Below are 25,742 nucleotides of genomic sequence, written 5' to 3' on the forward strand. Positions count from 1 at the left end.
TGTTCCCGACTTGTCATGCTGATCAACCAATGTGATGAGTCAGAATGATTGCACCCCATATCCGCAAATAAAAAGTGTTACATTGACTTGGAGGAGGGGGCTGAAGGATGGGTCAGTAAATTTGCTGATGACACCAAGACTGGTGGAGTAGTGGATGAGGTGGAGGGCTGTTGTAGGCGGCAAAGAGACATTAATAGGATGCAGAGCTGGGCTGAAAAGTGGTAGATGGAGTTTAACCCAGTTAAGTGCGAGGTGATTCATTTGGTAGGACAAATTTGATTGCGGATTACAGGGTCAACGGCAGTGTTCTGAGGAATGTGGAGGAACAGAGAAATCTTGGGGTTCATATCCACAGAACTGAAATGGGTAGAGCGTGAAGGAAGCCTATAGTATGTTAGTGATTATTAACAAGGGTTTGAGTTTAAGAGCCGTGCGGTTATGCTGCAACTGTACAGGAACTTGGTGAGACCACATTTGGAATATTGTGCGCAGTTCTGGTCACCTCACTATAAGAAGGATGTGGAAGCATTGGAGATAGTACAGAGGAGATTTACCAGGATGCTGCCTGGTTTAGAGGGTAGGTCTTATGAGGAAAGGCTGAGGGAGCTAGGGCTTTTCTCTTAAGAGTAGAGGAGGATGAGAAGCGACTTAAGAGGTTTATAAGATGATGAGGGGGATAGATAGAGTGGACGTTCAGAGAATATTTCCTCGGGTGGATGTAGCTGTTATAGTGGGGGGCATAACTATAAGGTCAATGGTGGGAGATATAGGAGGGATGTCTGAGGTAGGTTCTTTACTCAGAGCGTGTTGGGATGTGGAATGGACTGCCTGCTGTGATAGTGGAGTCAGACACTTCAGGAACTTTCAAGCAGTTATTGGATAGGCACATGGAGCACACCAGAATGATAAGGAGTGGGTTAGCTTGATCTTGGTTCCAGATAAAGCTCGGCACAATATTGAGGGCTGAAGGGCCCGTACTGTGCTGTTATGTTCTATGTAATATATAACACAAAGCCATTATTTTTCCAGTTGTGTATTGTTGACTAGAAAAGAGGTACAGATTCCAAGCTCTGAATAAGGTTGTTCGATGTTACTGTCACAGTGTGAAGAAGGCATTGACAGTTTCTTAGGAGTTGCTCCAAGATCTCAGAGGCCACACACACAGAAATGTTGAGACTTTCTTTCTTTTGTTGCTATCAATGCTCTCATTCTACTCTATAAAATTGCTAACAAGACACACTTTCTGTCATCTATTTTTTCACGTCTCTGCAGGTGCTTGGATACACTGCTCTGTGAGTTGGATGACACTGAACGCTGATACATTGAAATATGTTGGTCAAAGTGCATCAAATCTGGGGCAGTGCAGTTTGAATTGCTGCGGCAACGACTTGGTGCAGGTTTAAAATCACATAATTGAAACTGAAAACCTATTAATGCGCCTGAGTGGAAACTAATATTCTATTGTTCAGACCTGTAAATTTTCCTTGTACACTTACGTAAGCAACTTCATGTTTAATTTGATATAACACAGGGAGCTCTCGTCTTTCATCACAGACTTCTGCTGAGTTCATCTGGCAAAGGACTAACTGAACTTCTGCACTCTTTTAAAGTTTGACTATTAGTGACACAAGTAAGCTTACATTAACACTGCAATGAAGTTACTGTGAAAATCCCCTCGTCGCCACACTCCGGTGCCTGTTTGGGTACACTGAGGGAGAATTTAGCACAGCCAATGCGCCTAACCAGTGCGTCTTTCGGACTGGGGGAGGAAACTGGAGCACTCGGAGAAAACCCACGCAGATGCGGGGAGAATGTGCAGACTCCGCACAGTGACCCAAGCTAGGAATCAAACTTGGGTCTCTGGTGCTGTGAAGCGGCAGTGCTAACCACTGTGCTACCGTGCTGCCCATAGTGCAAGTGTCCATAAGCCTACTGTGCTTTCCTGATTCAATCGTACAAAAAGAATCCACAAAGCTTGTTTTATATCTACCCCATACGTTAATGCTATTTGTCTGCGACAAATACCAAAGGGAAAACATGGCGCTCATTAAACTTTTCATTAAGAGGGCTTTTATTTAGTATTGCTTTTTTGAAGTCACAGTTTAATTGTATATACCATTGCTATTGATGTATCAAAAACAATCTCCACAGAAATAACCGATTCATTAAGTTAGCAGCTGCTGGTTACCTTACCGTTTGTGTATTGATTGGGGGTCTTTTTGTTCGTCATTACTCTTGCTGTTGCATTGTTTACCTGCGATTAAACAATGAAACACATCACATTCAGGAATTAATAGGATCCTCTCGGAGTGAGCTATAATGTGCTGCGTAACCTGCAGTCGACCACAAAAAAACCCAAGAACCTTGGAATTGTCTCTATTCAGTCATGTGAAATAATAATCCTGTATTAATTGTTTCAGAAAGGACTGTTACAGCTCGTGTGGGTCCCAGGAACTTGCTGTCGGCACTCTGTGCATTCTGTGGAACACTCAGCGCATTTCAAACTAAAATGGTGTATATTAACCATGATACATAATAGTGTAAAATAACAAGGTGTTGGAATGCATGCTATAAGCTGCAGATGACTTTTATTAAACTGTTGGGAGTGTTATCCTGTGGTTTAAGCCAGTGTTTGAGCCCATGAATTAGTTACGAGCTTCCCAGGTATCTATAATTGCCTCGCCTCCTATTTTAACAAAAGCATTTAAGTAATTGCAGTCATGCCTCTGTTAAAACAGCAGACAAAGTAGTTTCATGTTAATTCATTCATTAACAAATATTACACACTGCAATTCACTCTGTGTAATTCTGGCAGTTAGACAGATGAGAAATGATAATTTAAAGGAAGGTTTCAGTCTTTATTTTGGTCTCAGGGACAGTATTACGCTGCAGAGTAATGTGTTCCAAGAATGGGTTTGCAATATAGGCTTAGTTTCCCTTGCAATGAACTTCAATCCCACCTCAAAGGAACGTTCTCCATTGTATCTAAGTGACAATCCAAGTTCCATGATCTATTATTGGTCTCATATCTCAGACTGCTGTTTTGTGCTGAAACATCTTCCTGTGCTGTGAACTGATGGCCACTTGGAAACAAAATAGAACTGTTTTGAATTCAGATTTCACTAATGCCAAGAAGCAAGAGGCAAAAAGAAAGAGGACCTGAGAGTGATAGCAACAAACAAGCGAGCAAGTAAAACAGAAAGAGCATGAGAGAAGACTCTAATCAGTAAATCACATTGCAGGATACTATTTGAATAAAGTATTTTACACACTATTGTCATCTACTTTTCTCAGCTATCTCGTAAAGTTATTGAAAACAATTTGACATTGCCCTGATACATGGGGTGCCCAGACAGATACTTTTCACTTTTCACTATCATTGATAATCTGTAACATTTAAATGGCTTTGGTAGAAAAATTATTAAAATGACATTCCTCACAAATTAAATCTGAGTGTACATAACCTTCAAGTATTTTTACCATAAATTAATCTTACATTGTTCTATATTGTTGCAGAGACTAAAGCCTGTTAAATTGAATACAGATGAGACATTTCCTATTTTAAATATGCTGATTTATAAAAGCCACAATTTCCCGGAACGGTTCCTGTGCAAGTCTATTTTATTAAGTGCATGACAATAATGGTGATTTCTGTCTAAGTGTATAGTTTTGCAATTCATACGCATGATGCATTTAGATTCACATTTATGCAGTTTATTAATGACCTCGAGTCTCACCTTTGCAAATGGAAATCCTCAGTAACATTCATTTGGATGCAGCAACTGAACATATTGTGGTCTATTGCAATCTAGTTAAGGTCTACTCTCTCTAAATGCAATCCTTCACTATCTCTCAAAAACTTTTTCCTAACTATCAACTATTAACGCCTTTGCATAAAATCCATTAGTCTTTGAAGTTTTAATGACAACATTTCCGTTTTCTCCTCCATTTTTTCAGTTCACATTCATCCCCTCTTCTCTTTCTTGATTCATTATGCATCACTGATGTTGTGCATCAGCTCCTTGTAAAAAATAAATATTCAGTCACAAATGGGTTATGGGAGTAACCGGCTAGACTAATTTCTCTGTGATAGTCCTACATGGCATCGTTACTGCAGTTTACCTTGGACAAGTCACCTCCCCATATAGAAGCTCCTGGCACCCGTAAATAGCACTTTCCTAAGATGCATTTATTGAGAACAGACACACCCTGGACTTCTCCATTTCCTGCAGCTAAGTAAGCTTGAAGTAAAATTGTGATGGTGCTTCTAAGATCACTTGATAGCCTCCTCCTCGACTTTTCTGATGTGCTGCCAAGTAGTGGCAGATGACGCTCCACCCTTGGAGGGGATACCTGCAATCTTGGCACAGCTCAGAGCCTTGTCTTCCTGTACCATTTCATTCATGGGGGAAGGAATTGAAGTCACTGGCTTTGGCAAAGATCACTTCCATCACTGTAATGTCCTAATTATATTAGGGGTTGCGGGTTTTACACAAAAAAGAAAAAGATGTGGTTTGCACATGTAGATTCAAAGTAACAACAGATTTATTGACAGAAATGTTTTCTGCATGGAACAGAAAATGAAATGAAGGCAGAAGCCTGAGAATCACCCCGATGACCTCATAATCAAATCATGTGACCCATTCGTCAAGCAATCATCCAACCATTTAAATATATAACAGTAATCTAGCAACTGCTGACTTGACAGCTGATTGGCTGAGTTTGCAGATATCACCTATGGCAGACTGGAATGACTCCAAGGCACAGCATTTCAGGACTCAGTGACTTTGCGGGAGCAGCTGCTGTTGGTGCAGCAATGGGTAATGGAGCACAGCCATAGTCTCTGCTCCTTGGTGAACTGCAGGTGAGAGTGTCGGAGTCTGATTATTCCTGTGGGATAGGCCTCCTGTTAGCTCTGCTCCTTCTCCTCTTCACTCTGCAGCTCCTTGTGCCAGTCTCCTCCTCCTCAGTCTCTGGCACCAAATTCATTGCAACCAATGAGAAATTTGTCAGATGTTTACGTCCAAGAACCCTCTACTGACTCAGAAGACGCTTTCAGAATTAATTATTTCAGTTCAAGCGGCCAATGCTCCCAGAAAGCTCAAAAAGCAGCACAATTCTTCTCATATTATTATTGAGAAGCTAATGTCTAAAGTGCATATATGCGAGATCATGATCATCATGCAATGGTGTTTTAAAGGGAATAAACTTTCAGGGCGACAGGAACAGGGTGAGATAATTGGATTGACTGGTTTGCTTCACTTGATGGGCCAAAGAGCTTTCTGCAGTGCTGAAAATTACTCAATGGGTGAGATCTTGCCATCTGTGAGAATGCTTTCTGAGCTCAAGATGCGGTCAAATTTGAAAATTGCAGATCCTGCTGGTGAAATTACGACTTCTGGTTTTTGCCATTCCTTGCCAGCATCTGATGAACCCAACCCCTCGCCACATATTGACCTCCTACCATATATTCACACCACCCACTGATGCAGTTTACAACAGGTTTATCCAGACATAAACCTGTCCTGGGGATGCCCCTGGAGGTGTAAGAGTCAGCATAACCCCTGGGGAGAGGGACATGGCCAAGCAGGGGCCTGGTAATGCCCCCTGCCACAGGTTGACACTGTTAGTTAACACTCACATGTTGAGACTGGGATGTGGTAGTGGCCGGGAGAGGACGTGGGAGCTGGGGATGCCAGTGATGGCCATTTTGGATTGGGGGAGGTGCATGCTGATATAGACTGTGTGAGTGGGAACTGGGAGGGAGGGGTCCAGTGCTCAACTGGAAAGGGGGGGGGGAATGCCTGCTATGACTGTTGGATGGTGTGTAGGGGGAGGGTGTCTGTCATTTAGAGGTAGAATCATAGAGGTTTACAACATGGAAACAGGTCTTTTAGCCCAACTTGTCCATGCTGCCCTTTTTTTTAAAACCCCTAAACTAATCCCAATTGCCCGCATTTGGCCCATATCCCTCTATACCCATCGTACCCATGTAACTATCCAAATGCTTTTTAAAAGTTAAAATTGTATGTACCCATCTTTATTACTACCTCTGGCAGCTTGTTCCAACACACCACCCTCTGTGTGAAAAAATTGTCCCTTTGGACACTTTTATATCTCTCCCCTCTCACTTTAAACCTATGCCCCTCTACTTTTAGACTCCCCTACCTTTGGGAAAAGCTATTGACTATCTTATTTATGCCCCTCATTATTTTATAGACCTCTATAGGGTCACCCCTCAGCCCTATACATTCCAGAAAAAAAGTCCCAGTCTATCCAGCCTCTCCTTACAACTCAATCCATCAAGTCCAGGTTGCATCCTAGTAAATCTTTTCTGCACTCTTTCTAGTTTAATAATATCCTTTCTATAATAGGATGACCAGGACTGCACACATTATTCCAATTGAGGCCTTACCAATGTCTTGTACAACTTCAACAAGACGTTCCAACAAGATGTCCAATTTCTGTATTCAATTTGGTTGGGTTGGGAGGGATGCCAGCTCTGACTGCTGGGGGAGGGTGCAAAGGGAAGGTACAAACTCTGATCACGGGGTGGGGGAGTGAATGCTGTCTTTGTTCAGGGTGGGGGTTGCCCCTGAAGATCTCTGTGGTGAGCTCGGGTGGAGGGGAAGGGTCATTCATACGCTGATCATCCTTTAGACATGGTGTCCTGAGCAGGCGGGCATTGCCAGCATGTTTAGTGTTACAAGGTAACCAATGGTAACTTGCTGTGAGGGTTAGCTGACCAGCTGATATAAATGGAAAGCAGATAGGGATTGGGGAAAGCACTTGTGGCTCAGGGCATGACCCAAGTGAAAGTGTAATGAAGTTTCTTTACTGAATCTTCACTTTGATTTATTTTGTGAAGTTGTTTTGTTTCTTGCTTGCTACTGGAGTATCCTTACTGCTGGATGAACATTTAGGCCCTGTCCCCCCTGTATGATGACGTGAACTTCGCCCAGCTGGTTTTTTTTGACAGTGTGGCAAGATCTGGTGAGAAAACATGACCTATTTCTCTGGAGAAAAACACTCGGCAGAATTTTCCCATCCTGCCTGCCACAGGAATCATAGAATAGAATCCGACATTGCAGAAGGAGGCCATTCGGCCCATCGCACCAACCACATTCCCACCCAGGCCCTAGTCCCATAACCCCATGCATTTACCCTAGCTGGTTCCCCCTGACACTAAGGGGCAAGTTAGCATGGCCATTCCACCTAACCCGCACATCTTTGGATTGTAGCGGGCAAGACATGGACCTTGCAAAGGTCCACTGACCTCGAGTGGGATTTTCTGGCTTTGGGGCCTGTGTAGCCAGAAACTCCCATCTTCTGCCAAATTCTGGTAAGATCGCCCCAGTGGCTTTAATTGAATAAAATGCCGCATCAAAGATGCTCACTATTGGGGACTAATCAGCAGAGACTAGCATTTAAAAATAACTGAAAGGATGATCACCATCTTAATTCAGATGGGCTTAGTGCTCATCTAATGGAGACAAAATGGGCTTTCCTAAGTTGAAGCAATCAATACCCCCTCAGGGCATATCACTAAGTTTGTAACCTCAACATATATTTGGGTGCAAAAGTATTTAACTTATGTTAAGTCAGCACAATTACTTCAAACATTAGCCTTTCTGCAAAACAATTACAGCTAAGTGTTGTAAGTCCTTTTAAACTTTGTATTAATTAAAGTTATAAACATTAGGATGAGCAGCAAGATTTCATCACCAGCCCCGGTCCCACACAATCTTTTTCGTTCTGGACCATTGTCCCGCATGGGACCAGAGAAACTAAATAAGTAATGTTGCAAACACTTCAGCAAATTAATCTTTCATAAGCATGGAAGATTTTTAATTATTGTAAAATCTGATCTATAAGCTGCGCCAATGCAAATGTTTTCCTTTTTTATTTAAATCACATACAGAAGTCTCAAGTGTAGAAGTTATGGATTTACTCTCCCAGTGATAGCTGACAAGGCTTGTTCTGTCGCACCAAGAACAAAGAAAAGTACAGCACAGGAGCAGGCCCTTCAGCCTTCCAAGTCTGTGCCAATCATGATGCCCTAACTAAACCAATAAAAAAACCTTCTGTCCTTACTCAGTCCATATCCCTCTATTCCCTCCCTATTCATGTCCCAGATGCCTCTTAAATGTTACTATTGTGCCTGCTTCCACCACTTCCTCTTCAGCGAGGAGCAGGCACCCACCACTCGCTGCATGAAAAACTTCCCCTGCACATCTCCCTTAAAGTTTCTCCCTCTCACCTTGAACCTGTTCCCCCTTGTAATCGATATTTCCACCTTTGGAAAAAGCTTCTGGCTATCTACCCCATCTATTCTTCTCATAATTTTGTCGACTTCTATGAGGTCTCCCCTCAGCCTCTGTCTTTCCAGTGAAAGCAATCCCAGTTTATTCAACCTCTCCTCATAGCCAACACCCTCAAAACCAGGCAACTTTCTGGTGAACCTTCTTTGCACTCTGTCCAAAGCTTTCACATCTTCCTGTGGTGATGACCAGAACTGCACACAATACAAGTGCAGCCGAACCAAGGTTTTATATAGCTGCAACATGATTTCCCAACTTTTGTACTCAATGCCTTGGCTGATGAAAGCAAGCATGTCATATGCTTTCTTAATAACCTTGACCATCTGTGTTGCCACTTTTAGGGAACTGTTGACCTGCACACCTCGATCCCTCTAGATTGTGATGCAAATGATAGAATGGTAAATGGAAATAGATTCGTCATTGAAATTTTGTGCAGAATTCAATGCAGGAAATCTTGGAAGTAAACATAATGCCAGTAAGAAATTACAGGTGAAAAGTCTTGTGCACTGAAGCCCTTACACTATCTGCTTTTTTGTGAGGTTGTTATGCTTGGTTTACCTTTTGATGCACTGTCATTAGTCACTTATGTCTAAAATTCTTCTTACAAACCTTCTAGATTCAGAAAGAATGTTCCCTACGGTGGGGGAGTCTGGAACTAGAGGTCATAGTTTGAGGATAACGGGTAGACCTTTTTAGAACTGAGGTGAGGAGAAATCTCTTTACCCAGAGAGTGGTGAATGTGTGGAATTCACTATCACAGAAAGTAATTGAGGCCAAAACATGGTCTGATTTAGGAAGAAATTAGGGTTAGGGTTAGGGTTAGGTCTTGGGGATAAAGGGATCAAGACAAGTGGAGAGAAGAGGGAATAAGGATACTGAATTTGATGGTCGGCCATGATCAAAATGAATGGTGGAGCAAGCTCGAAGGGCCAAATGGTCTATTCCTGCTTCTAGTTTCTGTGAACCAAACTGTGCCTTTATCTGCCCGATATTGAAATATGAAATTATAATACCCAAGGGGCAAATATTAAACACTTCTCACTGTATTCTGGTTTGTTGTAAGACATCGCATGCAGCCACCTGTACTCATATATATATATATATATATAAATGGAAAAATCAGACGGAGGGTAAGGCTGCCAACAAACAATTTACTAAATCTAAACATATAAGTGAACAGCTCTGAGTACAGAAAGCACATTGACAAAATCTACAAGTATAATTAATCTCCTCAAAATGCAAAGAACAACCAAAGCACTTCTGTGCTAACTCTGAGTAAAGCCAACTTTTGAAATGTGATCACTTACATCTCATATGCCATCTGCTATCACTGAATATTGTGATTAGCCTGATGCCATCTGACTGAATGCTGTCTTTGAGCAATACCTCCCAAGATGTAGCTTGCTATTCTTTCCAAGATATTCCGGAACAGAAGTCTGCAATGCTATATATCTCGTTCTTATGTCTAGAATTTCAGACATTTCCAAGATTTCGAATGATGTTTTCTGGACTGCCTTGCTGCCATGAAAACATATACAATAAACATAGAATTTTCACAGTTAAATAAATACGTTGATCCAATGACCCAAAGACTTCAAACTCAAGGTCTAGAGATAATTACAGGAGAAATCCAACTGATTAGTCCACAATGACCAAAATAAGCAGACATAGATTCGATTGGAACACCAATTCTGCATATATTCAACATACCACTTCCTCATATTCTATTTTGTACATGCAAGACCACAAAGGTGGGGCCATAAGTAAGAAAATGTATTCCTACTGTGGATGCCATCTTGATCATAGAATCCCTACAATGCAGAAGGAGGCCATTCAGCCCATTGCGTTTGTACCAATTCTCGTACCAAGAATATCTTATCCAGGTCTTTATCCCCCAATCCTTTCCCTGTTACCCTATACATTCACCATGGCTAGTTTATCTAACTTACACATGTTGTGACAGTAAGGGACAATTTAGCATGGCCTGTCCACCTATAATAACTCCAAGAGTCAGTTGTGAGGGAACCGTGCTTTTATTGCACTAAATAAAAATAAACAATAACCATAACCCTGTGGTGAACACAACAGGTCCCAACTGGGACTAAAAGGTTAATGGATCCTTTTATGGTCTTGCTTTATATAGGGCTCAGTATATGAGCACCACCTGATTGGCTAATTACCAGTCCCTGGGTAGCTTGTATTCAACGAGTCCAAGTGGAATGTCAAATAGTGATTTCCCCATGCAGATCATGGGGATTTTCACACAACTTAACCTGCACATCTTTGGACAATGGGGTGAAACCACGATAGGGGAGGCAATAGCCTAATGGTAATAGGGCTAGACTGTTATCCAGAAACTCAGCTAACGTTCTGGGGACCCAGGTTCGAAACCTGCCATGGCAGATGGTGGAATTTGAATGTAATAAAACAATTTGGAATTAAAATGTACAGATGACCATGAAACCATTGCTGATTGTTGTAAAAACCCATCTGGTTCACTAATGCCCTTTAGGGAAGGAAATCTGCCGTCCTTACCTGATCTGGCTTACATGTGACTTCAAAGCCACAACAATGTGGTTTACTCTCAACTGCCCTCCAAGGGCAACTAGGGATGGGCAATAAATGCTGGCTAGCCAATGACATCCATGTCCCACAAATGAATAAAAAAAACTGGAGCAGCTGGAGGAAACCCACGCAGACACGGGGAGAATGTGCGAACTCTACACAGACAGTCACCCATGGTCAGAATTGAACCCGGATTCCCCATGTGCTGCCCAAGCCACCAACAATCTGTTTGATTGTCTGTGGTACAGAATCTTCTAGTTTATCTGCTAATTGGTTCAGTGCTTGTATTGTTTCCCTAGTGATACTGTACTTTTTGTCTGGATGTCTGAGGGAAAAGAGACTGACATTGTTCCCTGCATTTTTGACATCTCCTAGCTCAGCATCTTACTGTTTCACCAAGAGTGGGGTGACGTGCAGCAACGTAGTGAAGAATTCACGCATGTGGCTCTGCAACTCTCATATTGTCATTGCTGGTGACCTTAAAAGGAGATGCAAGAACACTAATCCAAGGAAACTCAATTATTTTCATCTGCGGACTGTGGGAGTTCCTGGATTCTCAGGACTTTCATAAACCACATATTTTATTCTCCTACTGACAGTAAACCCAGGAGGCTCATTCTGGGAGGCACTTTCAGCTCAACAATAAACTATATAGAATTTACAGAACTGAATCAGGACATTTTGCTGAACATGTCACTGCAAGAGCTTATTTTCCACATGAAACTCCTCCCACGCTACTTCATTTAACTCTATCAGCTTTTCCTTCTATTTCTTTCACCTATATGTACTTACTTAGCTTCCCCTTAATACATCTATTCTGGTCTCACCTCAACTACTTCATGAGGTACGAGTTTCCACATTCTAACTACTCTCTGGGTAAAGAGGATTCTAGTGAATGATTTAATAGATTTATTAATGAATATCATCAAACTTGTGACCCCAGGTTTTGCAGCCCCTCTCCAAGCAAAGCAGAAAAACATTCGCCATCAAACCCACACATAATTTTAATCAAGATCTCCATTAAGTCCACAGTTAGCCACAGCCTAGTCAGTCTTTCCTGATAGTTCTAACCTTTGAGTTTGAGTATCATCCCTGTAAAGATAACTCATGTGAAAAAGTGACAACAAGAAGTGATGTGTGTGACCACATTCCATTGGTTCTGTTAAGCGTTAATCCCTTTTCTTCTGGGCATCCTTCCATTTTGTGCAGTCTGGTTCCTAGGTACATTTCCAGAGGCAATTTGGCCCTGACAACAGCTGGGACAAGAGCTGCCTCCGTGTTTGTGGGATTTGACAGTGAGAGGAGAGCTGGGTACATTGTACGCCAGCATTAACATGAAGTAACTGTCCTCCATGATAACCTGGTTTATGAGAATTGTACGGAAATTCTACTCAGTAAAAGATTAACCAGACCACTAGTATTCATCTAGATATTGCCAGAACTAGATTAAACCAGTAGATTTTATTCACTTCCATAAAGCAACACATTATTGTGGAAATAGGAAAGCTAATATTATTTATTTTGATGATTTTGGTTGCAAAGTAGTTTCAAAATGAAAATTCTCTGCTATTTACTATTTCATGCCTTCCCACTTGGAGAAAAATGTTGCACACAACTCCCTTTTAATAACAAATGCGGAATTAAAAAAATGTTCTGCTCCCTTGACACATTTTAGAAAATAAAGATTTCCAGTAACAGGCAGCAGTGCAGATCTAAATGCAATCGACAAATAATTTAACTTCAAAGCACACACTGCCAACTATATTAAACTAAGTGCCTTTGCTTATAACATGCTTACCTTCAATAAGAAGCTATGAAATGATCTATATGAGTGTGGCATGAACTTCATAAATGAAAAGAAATGGAAGCAGACACAGATAAGTGACACAGAAACGATATGGGTCAGTAATGATGGACTGGGAGAACCCATGCGCAATGTTTCAGGCAGTTAGCACTGGATCAGAATCACATCCCAGTGGAGACTGTTCAAGCTTTGCAAACATTGCTGCACATTTGCTTCACAAGACCCAGTCTTGTGAAGATCATTCTAGCTGTTTCTGAGATCGTTGAGTTATACTAAACTGGACACTGTAAATATTGCAACCTAAACTATTACACCTGCTGTTACATGGGTAAGATGGGTTTGGAGGGACATGGACCAAACACGCGCAATTGGGACCAGCTTAGTGATTCAAAAAAAAGGGTGGCATGGACGAGTTGGGTTGAAGAGCCTGTTTCCATGTTGTTAACATCTATGGTTGTGCTAACCATGCTGAGCTCCTATTCATTAGTCAAGATGTTATCGTGCATTTGGATCTCAGAGACATATTGGAAAAATCTGCAATATCTTTGGAACTTCGGTTTTAAAAGGAAAACAAAAATGCAAGTTAATTAGTCACCTTTAAGTTTGTGACCATGATATACTTGAATCTCAAAGAAAATATAGATTTATGATGACATTGCTTTAGGTGTGCTGAATGCTGCAATTATTTTCTTCTTCGTATAATGTCATCAAATAGATTATTTTATGGGTTAGTTGGTAATATTGAGCAGTGCTAATATTTTTCAACTACTGAAGTCCACCCTCCAGCTCCATCGACATAAATGATGATGAAGTCAGTGGCAATATGAATAGCTACGGTATTTTTTGTGTCCTAATTTGCTTGTTCCCTCTGAGGCTTTATCTGGATTTGTCAATACCCATATGTACTAGTACAGATACCAACAGAAAGGATAGACCTGGATTCTGTGGTTGTAATGATGATAAAACTATCAATGTTTGTGATGCCATCAACCTATAAAACTGACAGAATTACTGGAGTTTACAATTAGGTAGCTAAACACAGGAATTAAAATGTGCTGTGAATGATCCCGTGCTTTTCCACACAGTGTGCTGTTGAAATCTCCGTAAGTGGCAAACTATAGAAATCACTGAGTTGAGAAGAACATGTCCAAAGATGTGCGGGTTAGGTTGATTGGCCATGCTAAGAAATTGCCCCTTAGTGTCCAGGGATGCGTAGTTTTGAAGGATTAGTGAGTATAATATGCAGGGATATGGGGGTAGAGCCTGGGTGGGATTGTGTTCGGTGCAGACTCGATGGGCCGAAGGGCCTCTTTCTGCACTGTCGGGTTCTATGATTCTACGAACGTGTCCTTTTACACTGTGATGTTGCTGTCAAACACTATGCCTCGACAATGAGGTTTAATTAGGTTTTAGACAGTGTGCTCAGTCTCAACTACTGCTGAAAAACCTCTCTAGCCTTGGAAAACTGAATTTACATTTGTGTAATGTCCACTCTGATTAAAAAAAGAAATCAATAGTCTTTTAATATATGTACCCCAAACTTTATTATGTTATCATTTCTTTTAATAAATATTACAATAAATGTATTTATTTCTTAGTTTGTTGTCAATGGGAATACTTGAATGGGATGGGTTGCCTACCCTGCTTGATGACATCACTGTCGCTGGATGCCAGGTAATCCCCTTGATGCCAGATTCAACTTAATGTCAAGGAAGATGAAATTTGCGCCACAGAGATTGTTAGATCTTTGTGGGCAGCTTTCTTCGAGGTCAGCGGAGATTGCTGTTGCTTCACAGCTGATGGCAAAACCTGGGCTATAGTAAACTGAAATGCAAGAGAGCATTTTGATTGTAATCTTCACAAAGTTCTTGTAATTAAGTGTACATTGCTTGTTATCAATACCGATTCACCAGTGATGCATGTAATACATTGCACTGGTCTCAGTTCAGCAAATGTACTAATCTATCATGAATGCCAAAAATACTGTTCTGCTGTGTTCCAGAAGTCTCCAGTGCTGTGAGGCAACAAAGGAAACAGCCTAACCTCCAAGACATTTCTATTTTTCTGCTTCCAGCTAAGCCTTGCAAATTTCAAGTTGAAAGAATTGAGCATTAGCATTATGCTGAAGCCTTATAGATTAATTCCCATGGGATTCATTTAATATCAGAGATCATTAGTGAGACTTGAGGTGAACACAAAAACTAATGGAAATGAGTAACAAAAAAAAACACATCAAAGATGGCTCAGAACAACTGCAAGAGTACTCTTTGTTCTAAAAGCTTTTAAAATATATCCACCTGGTGAGGCATGTATTCTTCTATCTCAGTGATGTTAGTGACTGGGGATGTTGCTCTTCACATTTTTTTAGGAAACAAAGCAGTGGATATATCAACTGTCCCCAGCACAGGAAGTGTTTGAACAAGATTATATGACTATTATTAGAGCAGAATATTCTGTCTAAAATAACAAAGAAAACACAAAGTAGCTGTGCCCTATTTTGACAATGTGTATTGTTTTTAATCAATGATCTTGAGATTCTATCTATTAGCATTGGCAGTAAGCAAAAGTGGAGTGAAACCCTGTCCTTGGAATCCTCAAGTGCTCATATATTTATACTGCAAATCAAGTAATTTCAATGCAGAAATCAGATGCTCTTAGAAAATAAAAACAGTTTTCCTTGGCTATCAAGTGGCTTTAATTGGCAGTTTGCATTATCAGCTAGGGTTTTCACAGAGTTTTTTTTTAAAGAAACACATTGACTGCAAGTCCTACACCAACTTTTAAACCAATGGGAAACACCAAACCAGGCACCATGATTCCCTTTGTGAAATGAAGGCACCTGCTGCAGGAAATATGTTTAGGTACGGAAGATTGGAAAGGAGGAAATGGAAAATGCACACAAACTGATCAATGGAAAAAGACGAAGTAGACATTTAAAGTAGGGAAAAGAGAAAGATTGGACCTGCACCTCTATTTTACGACCTTCTACGATTGTTCCATTTAATTTCTCCCGTGCCCTGTCCGCGTCAGCACTGGTTTCGAAAGTTACGAAACCAAATCCCTGCATGCAGGTAAGAGAAAAGGAAAAGAGAGACATGCATATGATTATACAGGGAATAAGACAGTCTTTTGATATGTTTCAGTACACCAGCTGGAACATCAAGATAGCAAAGTCATTCTACGAGGCCACAGAGCAACCGGATCCAAGAAGGTGAAATGGAAAGTATACTGAGAGGGAAAGATATAGTCGCTGCATTTGAAAACATATAGTTAGATTATTTACACATTTATTGTAGTTGCAGTTCTCCTGCAGTGAGCTTGCTAGGATCTTGTATTTGATATTTCTGCCATAGGTAAGGAAGATCAGTTTTCAATGATGGTGACTAAAAATGAGGAGGACCATTAGAAAATAAACAACTCTAACCTGGATCAGACCATTTTAATTTTCTACAGCTCAGTTTAAGCCCAAATGAAGATCCTTTGCATCACATCACTTTTTTTTTGAAAAGTAACCGGTGAGATCAATTATAAAACATATTAAAATAATTTCCAGTTTTGTTTCTTGCTTATGGGCTGACATACAATTACATTAGTTTTTGGTGTATTTGATGGAGGCAGGTCAAACCATACTGTCCTGGTTTTAAAACTGACCTTTATAGTTCACAACATTCATATCTATACAGAAAGTATATAAGATTAAACAAAAATTAGTCAAGGCTGAATGTTACTGTATCCAAATGAAATATATAATAGCACCGGCCTTTTCTTTGTAGTGCAGGTAGCAAAGGTCTTGAAAGAGAATGGTTGTATTAATTTTGGTTTTATTTTAATTGTATGCCATATCTGCAGGCATCAATCATAAACACAAATCTGTTTGGTTTTAGTTTAGTCTTGTAATGGCTGTTAAAATGGGCAAACCACTCATAGGTCCCCTTTGTTTAGTGCACATTCAGCAGGCCTAGCAAAGCAATTGATTATTAATGTTATGCATGAACTTATGTGCATAGAGGAGAACTCCAAGTAATGGTTCTGTCAGGCACATACTTCCACAAGCAGCGTGTGTGAAGCTTTGCTGTCTGTATTGTGCGTGAAGCTGTTCAGAGTGTGGAGGTGCAGCTCTTGTGATTCCTGACAAAAATACAGAGGCTTGGTTTAAACACAAACGATCATGGTGCTGCTCATGTCATAATCTTGCAGAGAACTGACAGCCGTGACAGCTTTCCACAGTTGTAAGGAGTCTGGCATTGGAGAGGATATCCTCATCAAATCCACTAGTCTGCATGGATCTAGACCCAATTTCTGTGCAGTCAGCTAAACAGATATTGGATCACTGGAGTAGATATTGGCTTTGTAGTACTCAAAGGTTGCCAACAGTGGCAAGGAGAGCCTAGTTTTCTTGAGAATTCTCACTTTTCTGCCAAGCACCCTAGCCCACTTGCTTTTCCCAGTCTAGGTCAGATGTGATTACCAAGTCAAAGTGCTGAATCATTGTAATTAGAGAGAGCTTGAACACATTAGTGTGGGGAAAGGTTGAAAACACCACAATCAATCATTTTCAACAGAGCTATTGATTGGTCCCCCCTGCTGCTGAAGGTTGCCATTTGGCCATCTTATTTTGAGTGCTGTATCAGCCTTGACTGATTTGGTTTTTGCTAGCCTTTCATGTGTATAATTAACCATTCTATGGAAGCTGGTATCATCAAGAAAGGAGATAATGCCTCCCCTAAAATATGTATTGGGTGTTAACGAAGGAGCCAAATATATTCCAGACAAAGACTCAGTGATGTTCTGACAATAAGACAAATTAAAAGAGAACTAGTGTCCAATTGGAAAATAATCTGTTCAGGACATGGCATCTCATCTTCTCATTGAAGCTTATAAGACCCTTAAAATGACATGGCTGATGTTCTTCCCTGATACTGGCAATTGGGTGAATTGATTCATTTTAGACTAGTAATTAAAATACGCACAAATTTGCTTGCTAGTCAAATGAATATCTATATAACAGATTGTTAGAGGTTAAATACTGAAACAACTTTTGCTTCTCATGGCTTTCATTAGTCTCCATTTGTTGATGGAAGGGATATTACTTGAACAACAGTCTGGTCCCTATTTCAGGGTGGGTACAGCAATTGCTGCCTTCCAAACATTTAAGGGAACTTCAACTGACAAATTCTGTTGAAAATAATAGATTGGAATCAACCAGCTTCTTGATAAGAACTCTAGTCAGACTATGGCTTAGTCACTCAGCCCAGTAACACCTTTTGGTATCTTAAAGACAATTGATTTGGGTTTTGGATGATTGCTGCACATCAATGGAACAAAGCTACAGAATGTTGAATTGAGATGACTTAGAAAATACGACAGAACACTTCAGCATTATCCACAGATTTGGGTCAAGTGACTCTGCTCTCCTGGATAAGGATTGCTCTGCTTTTTATACCGGAGGACTGAGAGTCAAGGATTGCAATTTTCTTTTTTAAAAAATAGGAGTTATTCAGCCTGCCCACTTAACAAATATAATAATCTATTAAAATGTTTTATAGTCTCATGCACATGATTACAAGCTTGCCTGGTCATTATTTTTGTTTTCCTGGCTTCCAAAGCCACAGTATCCACATCGTATAAATTTTGCATGTCAGAGTGTTCTAATGTGGTAATTATAGTAATAAGTATCCTGTACGCCATTCCTCATAGAATAAAAAGTAACTGTTTTCCACTGCACATCAGAATGGCATCCTTCATCATAGTTAGAATCCTTATGCATGCAAAAACAATTGGTCCACTGTACTTAAAATGCAGTAGCCAAATAATGACTTCTAGTAGCCAAGAGCTACAGGAAATTTTCAAATCTTGTGATTCCAGACCTTTTGTCAGACAGAGGATACACATAACATTGTATTAGACTTACCCTGCTAGACAGGAAAGAGAGAGAAAAAGACAATTAACATCTTCAATTGCCTTGTAATTAGACTGTTTGTTAATCTCTTCTTGTAATCATATTCATACCATAAACTAGAAAGTTGTATCTTACGTGCTGAAAGGGGTTTACATTCTTTTGCAAACTAAATTGCTTAAGCAAGCTTAACCCTTCAACCACCAAAGCAGCCTCCCAGCCGAATTTCAAATGCTCTTCCTTACTTTGAAAATGCATTTCATATAGATCTCATCTTTTATAAATGCCATTTATCCATTCAGCGTTAAATCTGTTTAATCTGATTATCATCTTCTGGTGGCATATCTTTCTGCCGTTTGTGCCAATAAGATAGATAAGAACCTACAAAGGACAGTGTTTCTTTTCCCGTATTTCGACTTAATATGGTTGGGTGAGAAAATAAAAAAAAATTGTGTTTCTAAGTTATTTTATGTTTATAAGACAAAATCAGGAAAAACTGATAAACTATTCCAGAGGAACTGCAGATGTTTTGAGAAATTTTTCTCAAATTAATTCTATTTGTGCAGGATAAGAAGAGGATAGTGGCAGCTCTAAGGAAATGCTAACATTTTGTTTGATGTGGAGATGCCAGCATTGGACTGGGGTAAACACAATAAGAAGTCTCACAGCACCAGGTTAAAGTCTCACAACACCAGGTTAAAGTACCAAATAAACCTGTTGGGCTTTAACCTGGTATTGTGAGACTTCTTACAGCATTTTGTTTAGCAGGGGAGTTGGGGATCTGGGATGATGGAAATGATGCATTGGATGGTGCATGCTTAAGGGTATGTCTGAAGCTGACAATCAAACAATATCAGAGACCAATTTTATTAATCGCATCTGTATTTTAAGTTCCTGTTCTCTGTCATTCTTTTAAGAGGTACAACTGCTATGTTGAATGTTCAGAACATCAGTCTTAGGCTTCAGTCTTCAAATAAACAAATAGGAAGCAATATACCAAACATGTTCTAAATCTTGCACAGTAAAGTGAAATCATTTGCACCTCGCTTAGGTGCAGATTACACATTTCTGTTTATTTTTGAAATTATTCTGAAGTAGTTGTCTTTCAACATTGGCCTTAAACTTTTTACTGGAAAGTGGCTGCTTTCAGAAATTCTCAAAGGATGTCTGCAGCGCATTTAAGCGCATCCTCTGCTCATCTAAGCTGCATTAAAGACATGTTCTGTCATTCCTTCCAAATTACTCCATGTTTAGAATAGATGTTGCTTGATTAAAACATATGGTAAGATATTTGGAACATGTGGGAAGATGTCACTCACTGAACTAAACTACAATACTTCATGAGGTAATATAATGCACCAAGATTGGTAGAAAGCATGGCAGAAATTTGCATGTTTATATTGAATCTGGAATATTTAGAAAAAATTCTGTTGTTAGTTGTGGTCAATTAACGTCAGTATAAATTGAGGGGATCTTGATTGAGACTGCCATTTATTATTGTCACTGGCTAGAGTTTTTAAAAATTAATTTATGGGACATGAGTGTCACTGGCTGGCCAGCATTTATTGCCCATTCCTAGTTGCCCTTGAGAAGGTGATGGTGAACTGCCTTCTTGAATCGCTGCAGTCCACATGCCGTGAGTTGACTGCAATGCCATTCGGGTGGGAATTCCAGGACTTTGACCCAGCGACTGCAAAGGAATAGTGATATATTTCCAAGTCAGGATAGTGAGTGGCTTGGAGGGGAACTTGTAAGTGGTGGTGTTCCCACATATCTGCTGCCCTTGACCTTCTACATGGAAGTGGTTGTGGGTTTGGAAGGTGCTGTCTCAGAATCTTTGGTGAATTTCTGCAGTGCATCTTGTCGATAGTACACACAGCTAATGCTGAATGTCGGTGGTGGAGAGTGTCGATGTTTGTGAATGTGGTGCCAATCAAGCGGGCTGCTCTGTCCTGGATGGTGTAAAGCTTTTTGGGTGTTATTGGAGCTGTACCCATCCAGGCAACTGGGGCGTATTCCATCATACTCCTGACTTGTGCCTTGTAGATGGTGGACAGGCTTTCGGGAGTTCGGTGATGAGTTGTTCAACACAGCATTCCTAGTCTTTAACCTGTTCTTGTAGCCACTGTGTTTATATGGTGAGTTGAGCATGTAAATGGCTAAAAGATGTTCAGACGCTTGGCATAAATTCTTTACTCTTGGTCACACAATGGGCCAGCTTTTCACTTTCCTCATGGTTAAAATCGGAAGTTGCACTCTCAAATACCTGGCCTCGGTTTTTGAAAACCACTGAGAAGCGCAGAGTGAAAATTAAGACCTGTCTTGCTGCTGAAAGGATTCACTGTAATGTTGTTGTGGTATTAGAAATAACAGTATTTGTAGATGTAGTAAGTAGTGGAAATAACAGTGGGAGATGTGGTAAAGTAATAATAGGGAGTTATAGCAGAGTTGCAGTTGTAGAAGCAAAGTAGGAATAGTTTTAAGATAAATAATTTAACAAAGTAGAGGTAACACCAACAGCCACTTTGTACAGCCAATGCTTCTGATATGTACACCATGAATTTCAGCTCCCTGATCCCAAAGGCAGGCTGGCTCTGACTAAGATATGGAAGTTAGATTTAGCAGTGTAAATGTTAATGGATACTGGTCTCCTGGAATCCAAAGTAAAAGCACCAATTTCAAAAAATATCTAACTTTGAACTCAAGTTTTCCTCATAACCCCACTTAACTCTCCCAAAAGCTGGTGACAATTCGGTGACAGATCAACAGCCCTCATTATCATATGATCCATTCATCCTGCCCCCCACCCACTATGGGTGCTAGCATGAGGCTGGTCTAATAATGGTGCAAACACCATGTCCAGTTACTACCAACAAGAACGTTTTGTCCTTCTAATCCTATAAACCTATTCTTTTTCACATTAACCCAATAAACCTACTGTTTCAAACACTGACCTTTTAAACCTACTGTTTCACACACTAATCTTTTAAACCTGTTGTTTTATGCATTAATCCCTTAACCCTGCTGCTTCACACATTAATCCTCTAACCCTGCTGCTTTACACATTAATCCTCTAATCCTGCTATTTCGCACATTATCCCTTTTAAACCTGCAGTTTCACCCCATAACCCTTTCAGGGCAACAGACCATTCTTCCGCCTCTGAGCAGCATTTCACTTTTTAAGATGTTGAAATCTCCAAAATCATAGTTTGCAACATCCTTAATTACAATATTCTCACACTCATTTTGTGCCGAAGAGCTGGGATACTTATCACGTGTCTGCAAGTGACACATAAAATGATATATGAGCATCGTGCCCCAAACTGCAGACTGATCCTTAGTCTAACATCCAGTACTTCCACATTCTTGCAGATTGTGAAGGACTCACATGGGCTGGCTCACTAATATTATCTGCACCCTTATTAAAGACAAATAGCAGTGAGGAGATGAATGCTATATCTGTTTTGCTGCGCTCTGGTGAAGCAGCCGTCATGCCAATATTACTGGGCCTGATGGTACAATGGAGTGGTTAGTATCAGTAAGTGTATAGCTATCAACCTAAAATGCCTCGGCAATTTTATCACTTGAGCTCCATATGCTAATTTTCATTCTCCAATTCAGTTGCTCATCCAGACCACCTTCACATCAGCACTTGTTACTAAAATATTCAGCAGACTGTTAACATGGAGCACAGAATCCGTTTTCAAATTGAAATTTGTCCGTACCTCTGTGTATTTCTAATTGAGTCCATTGGGTAATCTGTCCCATAGTGTAAGCATGCAACCCTTGGGAAATTTGTGATTATTGTTAGCAGGAAAACTACTGATGCCACATGCGCATGTACATATAAGCATTCCGATAGGCAAAGCTGTCTATAATTAAGAATGACGTGAAGATGCCAGTGTTGGTTTGGTGTGGGCACAGTAAAACATCTCATAACACCAGGAAAAAGTCCAGTAAAGTTTATTTGGAATCACAAGCTTTCGGAGCACAGCTCCTTCATCAGGTAAGTCGACTCAATAATATTTCTGTATGTCTGCAGGAAATAATGCTGATTTACTTGATGAAAGAGCAGCGCTCCGAAAGCTCGTGATTCCAAATAAACCTGCTGGACTTTAACCTGGTCTTGTGAGACTTCTTACTTTATAATTAAGAATGTGTTTCATACGATAAACTATGAGTATCCAATAGCCCTGTATGGTACACTCACATATAACATATAATACCCACTGGGTCTCTGTTAAAATCACCGAAACTACATTAGAAGATCAAACAAATAAGTTGAGAATGTCTCGCTTACCTTAGAACCCCGCTCATTAAAAATTATTTCAACGTCTAAAATTTTACCAAATTGCTGTAAAAGAAACAAGAGAGACAACCATTAGAAATATTGTACTGTGATTCACCATGAACAAACTTCAGGAGCAATCCATAATTGCCCCCTTGCAACAGTCCAGCCACTCAAGGTGCTGAAGGAGAGCGGAACGGAGAAATTATATAAGGTGTTTGAATATGGAAACATCTGTAATGGGAGTTTCCTGTTCCCAATTCAATTGCTTTACAGTATTCAGTTTTATCAAAGGGTTATCTCTGTGACAGAGGAGACAACCCCCATAATTTTCCCATTGAAGGTGTCGGGCCATTAATAAAATGGGGTGGCACAGTGGTTAGCAGGACCCAGGTTCAATTCCAGCCTCGGGTCACTGTCTGCACATTCTCCCTCTGTCTGTGTGGGTTTCCTCCCACACTCCAAAGATGTGTGGGTCAGGTTAATTGGCCATGCTAAATTGACCCTAGTGTCAGGGGGATTATCAGGATAAATGTGTGGGGTTACGGGAATAGGGTCTGGGTGGGATTATGGTCAGTACAGAATCAATGGGCCAAATGGCCTCCTTCAGTACTGTAGGGATTCTATGATTCCATGATAAATGGCATGACCAGGCATTTTCTGGTTAAAACCATTAAACCACAAGCAGATAAAAAATGTACTCTTCAACTTTGACTATTTCACATGATTTTATGCTTATGAGCTGACATCAAAATAACTGCAATGACTGCTCCATGAAATTGTTATTTGCACCAGAATTAATAGATTTCAATTAATGAGGTGAGCAAAGTTAAAATATCAACTCTAATGTTTGAAAGTGGGGAAGCACCAAAACACCCCTAAAATTACCCAGCTGAGGAAAGAAAAGTCACAAAAGTGAGCAGCATACAGATGAGCAATAATCTTCAATCCGTCGACTTTTGGCGACTAAACATTATGAGTGACAATCCATCCAGTTTAAGGAAGAAAATCGACCTAGAATGCACACATGGCAGCAACAAGTGGGTCGAGGCAGTCACATATTGGTGAGTTGAAAAGACATTAATAACGTGAGCTTGTGCTTTGCAATTAAAACTTAATCAAAACTCGCTCAGTTAGTGACTTGGTTATCCATCTCTTACCACATGGGTAAGGGCATAAGCTTCCAACAGCTATCAAGAAAGAGAGGGTAATTCTCCCATCCCACTTTGCTGCTTTTGTAGATTGGGTATATGGGGAAGTGGGGGATTGGTGAGGAGGGGCAGGAGATCAGGGCTGCGGGAAGGGTGGGCTGTTAAGACATGTTTGGGGGCCCAGCGATCAGGCTGTGTGGCCGCGGGGGGGTGGTGGGGGGGGAGGAGGGGTCACACAGCCGGTGATGTGAGGGTCGTGGGGCTGGTCAGTGATTGAGCTGGCCAACAATCGGGAGCCTGGCAGACAGGGGCCACTGCGCATGCGCCAATCTTGGCAATGACAGATCAGTGCATACACAATGGCCAGCTCAACGCTATGCTTTTGGCCTCTCCAGCGGGGATAGGCCCCGGCTCCAGCTTTTTGAACTGATTCACGCTCGTGCATTCTGCAGTGCACAGAGTGTGGGGGATTCATTTTTAAACTTCTTCTGTAAAAAAAGCAGGATTTACTCCAGATTTTGGAAATTTGACACTTGGAATTTTTACGGGCGACTCACCCCCAGACATATGGCTGCAGTGAACAGCAGATGTGTAAAATGATCCTATAAAAGCACAAGTGATTTTACATCCATATATATATGTGTGCATGAATACATACATATATATACACATCCAAAACTACCTTCCTCTGTACAGATCTGCAATTCATCACCTACTATTGTGCAAGTCATTTTTTTATTCATGGAAAAGCCTGATCTTATATTGGGAATGAAAGAAAAAATTGGGGATTGTCAGCAATAAAGAGCAACAAGTTGAATACATAACTGAAGCGATGGACTTGTGATGCAGATATGGAAATTACAGGGAAATAAGCTTCATGTATTACAGTAAACCACACTCTCCAGTAGCAATACACCGTTTTGTTTCTCTGCACGTTACAAAGGAAAATTGCAGCTTGCATCTATCATATATAAAAGAATGAGCTGCTGGGCAGAGAGTTTCATGCTTGAGTGAGCCAATCACTCCGTGGGAACTGTGGCTCAGATGTGAGGACCATAACAAAGAAATTGCAATGTTTGTGCCAATTCTGGATGCAGCCCCTCTGCATGAGGGTTTATAACCTCAAAGTTCCCCTGCTCCTCCTCAAAAGCAAACTGTGGACCCTGCCTCGGTCACATCAGGTTAACTCTAACTTTAGTAGGACAGCATGGATCAAGTCTCTATGGTCCCTAATTAACTCTTGACCTAGGGATACAAAGGTTGAGACAGTAGCACTCATTGTTTGGGCATTACACATTCCATTTGGTAGCAAAAATAGCATCCTTGGCATTCATGCACACCTTTAGAGTGACTTGTGCTGGGCACCATATTAATAAAGGCATCAATTAGAGTGCAACACTGATTTCTCACCAGCCATGCCATTTTAGAGAGCAACACTCCAGCTAACGTCATCTTTTAACATTGCATTGCTAAACATATATTCAGCAGTCAAAAAGAGCCTCTACCAGTACTGCATAAAAAGACCATCAACTACCTGCAGTTTTGTTGCAGGTTGATTTCTTCTAATTGTTGCTTCAATTCTACAACTGCTTCCTGCTTTGCATCGCTGTTTAAAGTAGTCTACGTTTACAGGGAGTGCTGTGGCAACGAGCAAGGAGGTTTTGCTGATTTCAAGGCTTCTGTACAAACCAATTGCCTTCATACATGGATGCACTAA

The 25,742-nt window shown here is 40.6% G+C and overlaps 1 protein-coding gene across 11 annotated transcripts in view; it reads right to left on the reverse strand.

Annotated features, from left to right (window-relative positions):
• rbfox3a (RNA binding fox-1 homolog 3a) overlaps positions 1-25,742 on the reverse strand; it is a 1,494,706-nt gene that overhangs the window by 71,927 nt on the left and 1,397,037 nt on the right. For all 11 annotated transcript variants that reach the window (XM_080208868.1, XM_080208867.1, XM_080208866.1 and 8 more), the window contains 3 exons: positions 22,887-22,940; positions 15,659-15,751; positions 2,194-2,254 (listed from right to left, as the gene is read on the reverse strand). In XM_080208868.1, coding sequence (XP_080064994.1) covers positions 2,194-2,254; positions 15,659-15,751; positions 22,887-22,940 — 208 coding nt within the window. The remainder of the gene's footprint in view (positions 1-2,193; positions 2,255-15,658; positions 15,752-22,886; positions 22,941-25,742) is intronic.

Source organism: Carcharhinus amblyrhynchos, chromosome 21 (genome assembly GCF_965287045.1).
Source record: "Carcharhinus amblyrhynchos chromosome 21, sCarAmb.v2.hapA, whole genome shotgun sequence".
In the NCBI taxonomy this organism is placed as follows: domain Eukaryota; kingdom Metazoa; phylum Chordata; class Chondrichthyes; order Carcharhiniformes; family Carcharhinidae; genus Carcharhinus; species Carcharhinus amblyrhynchos.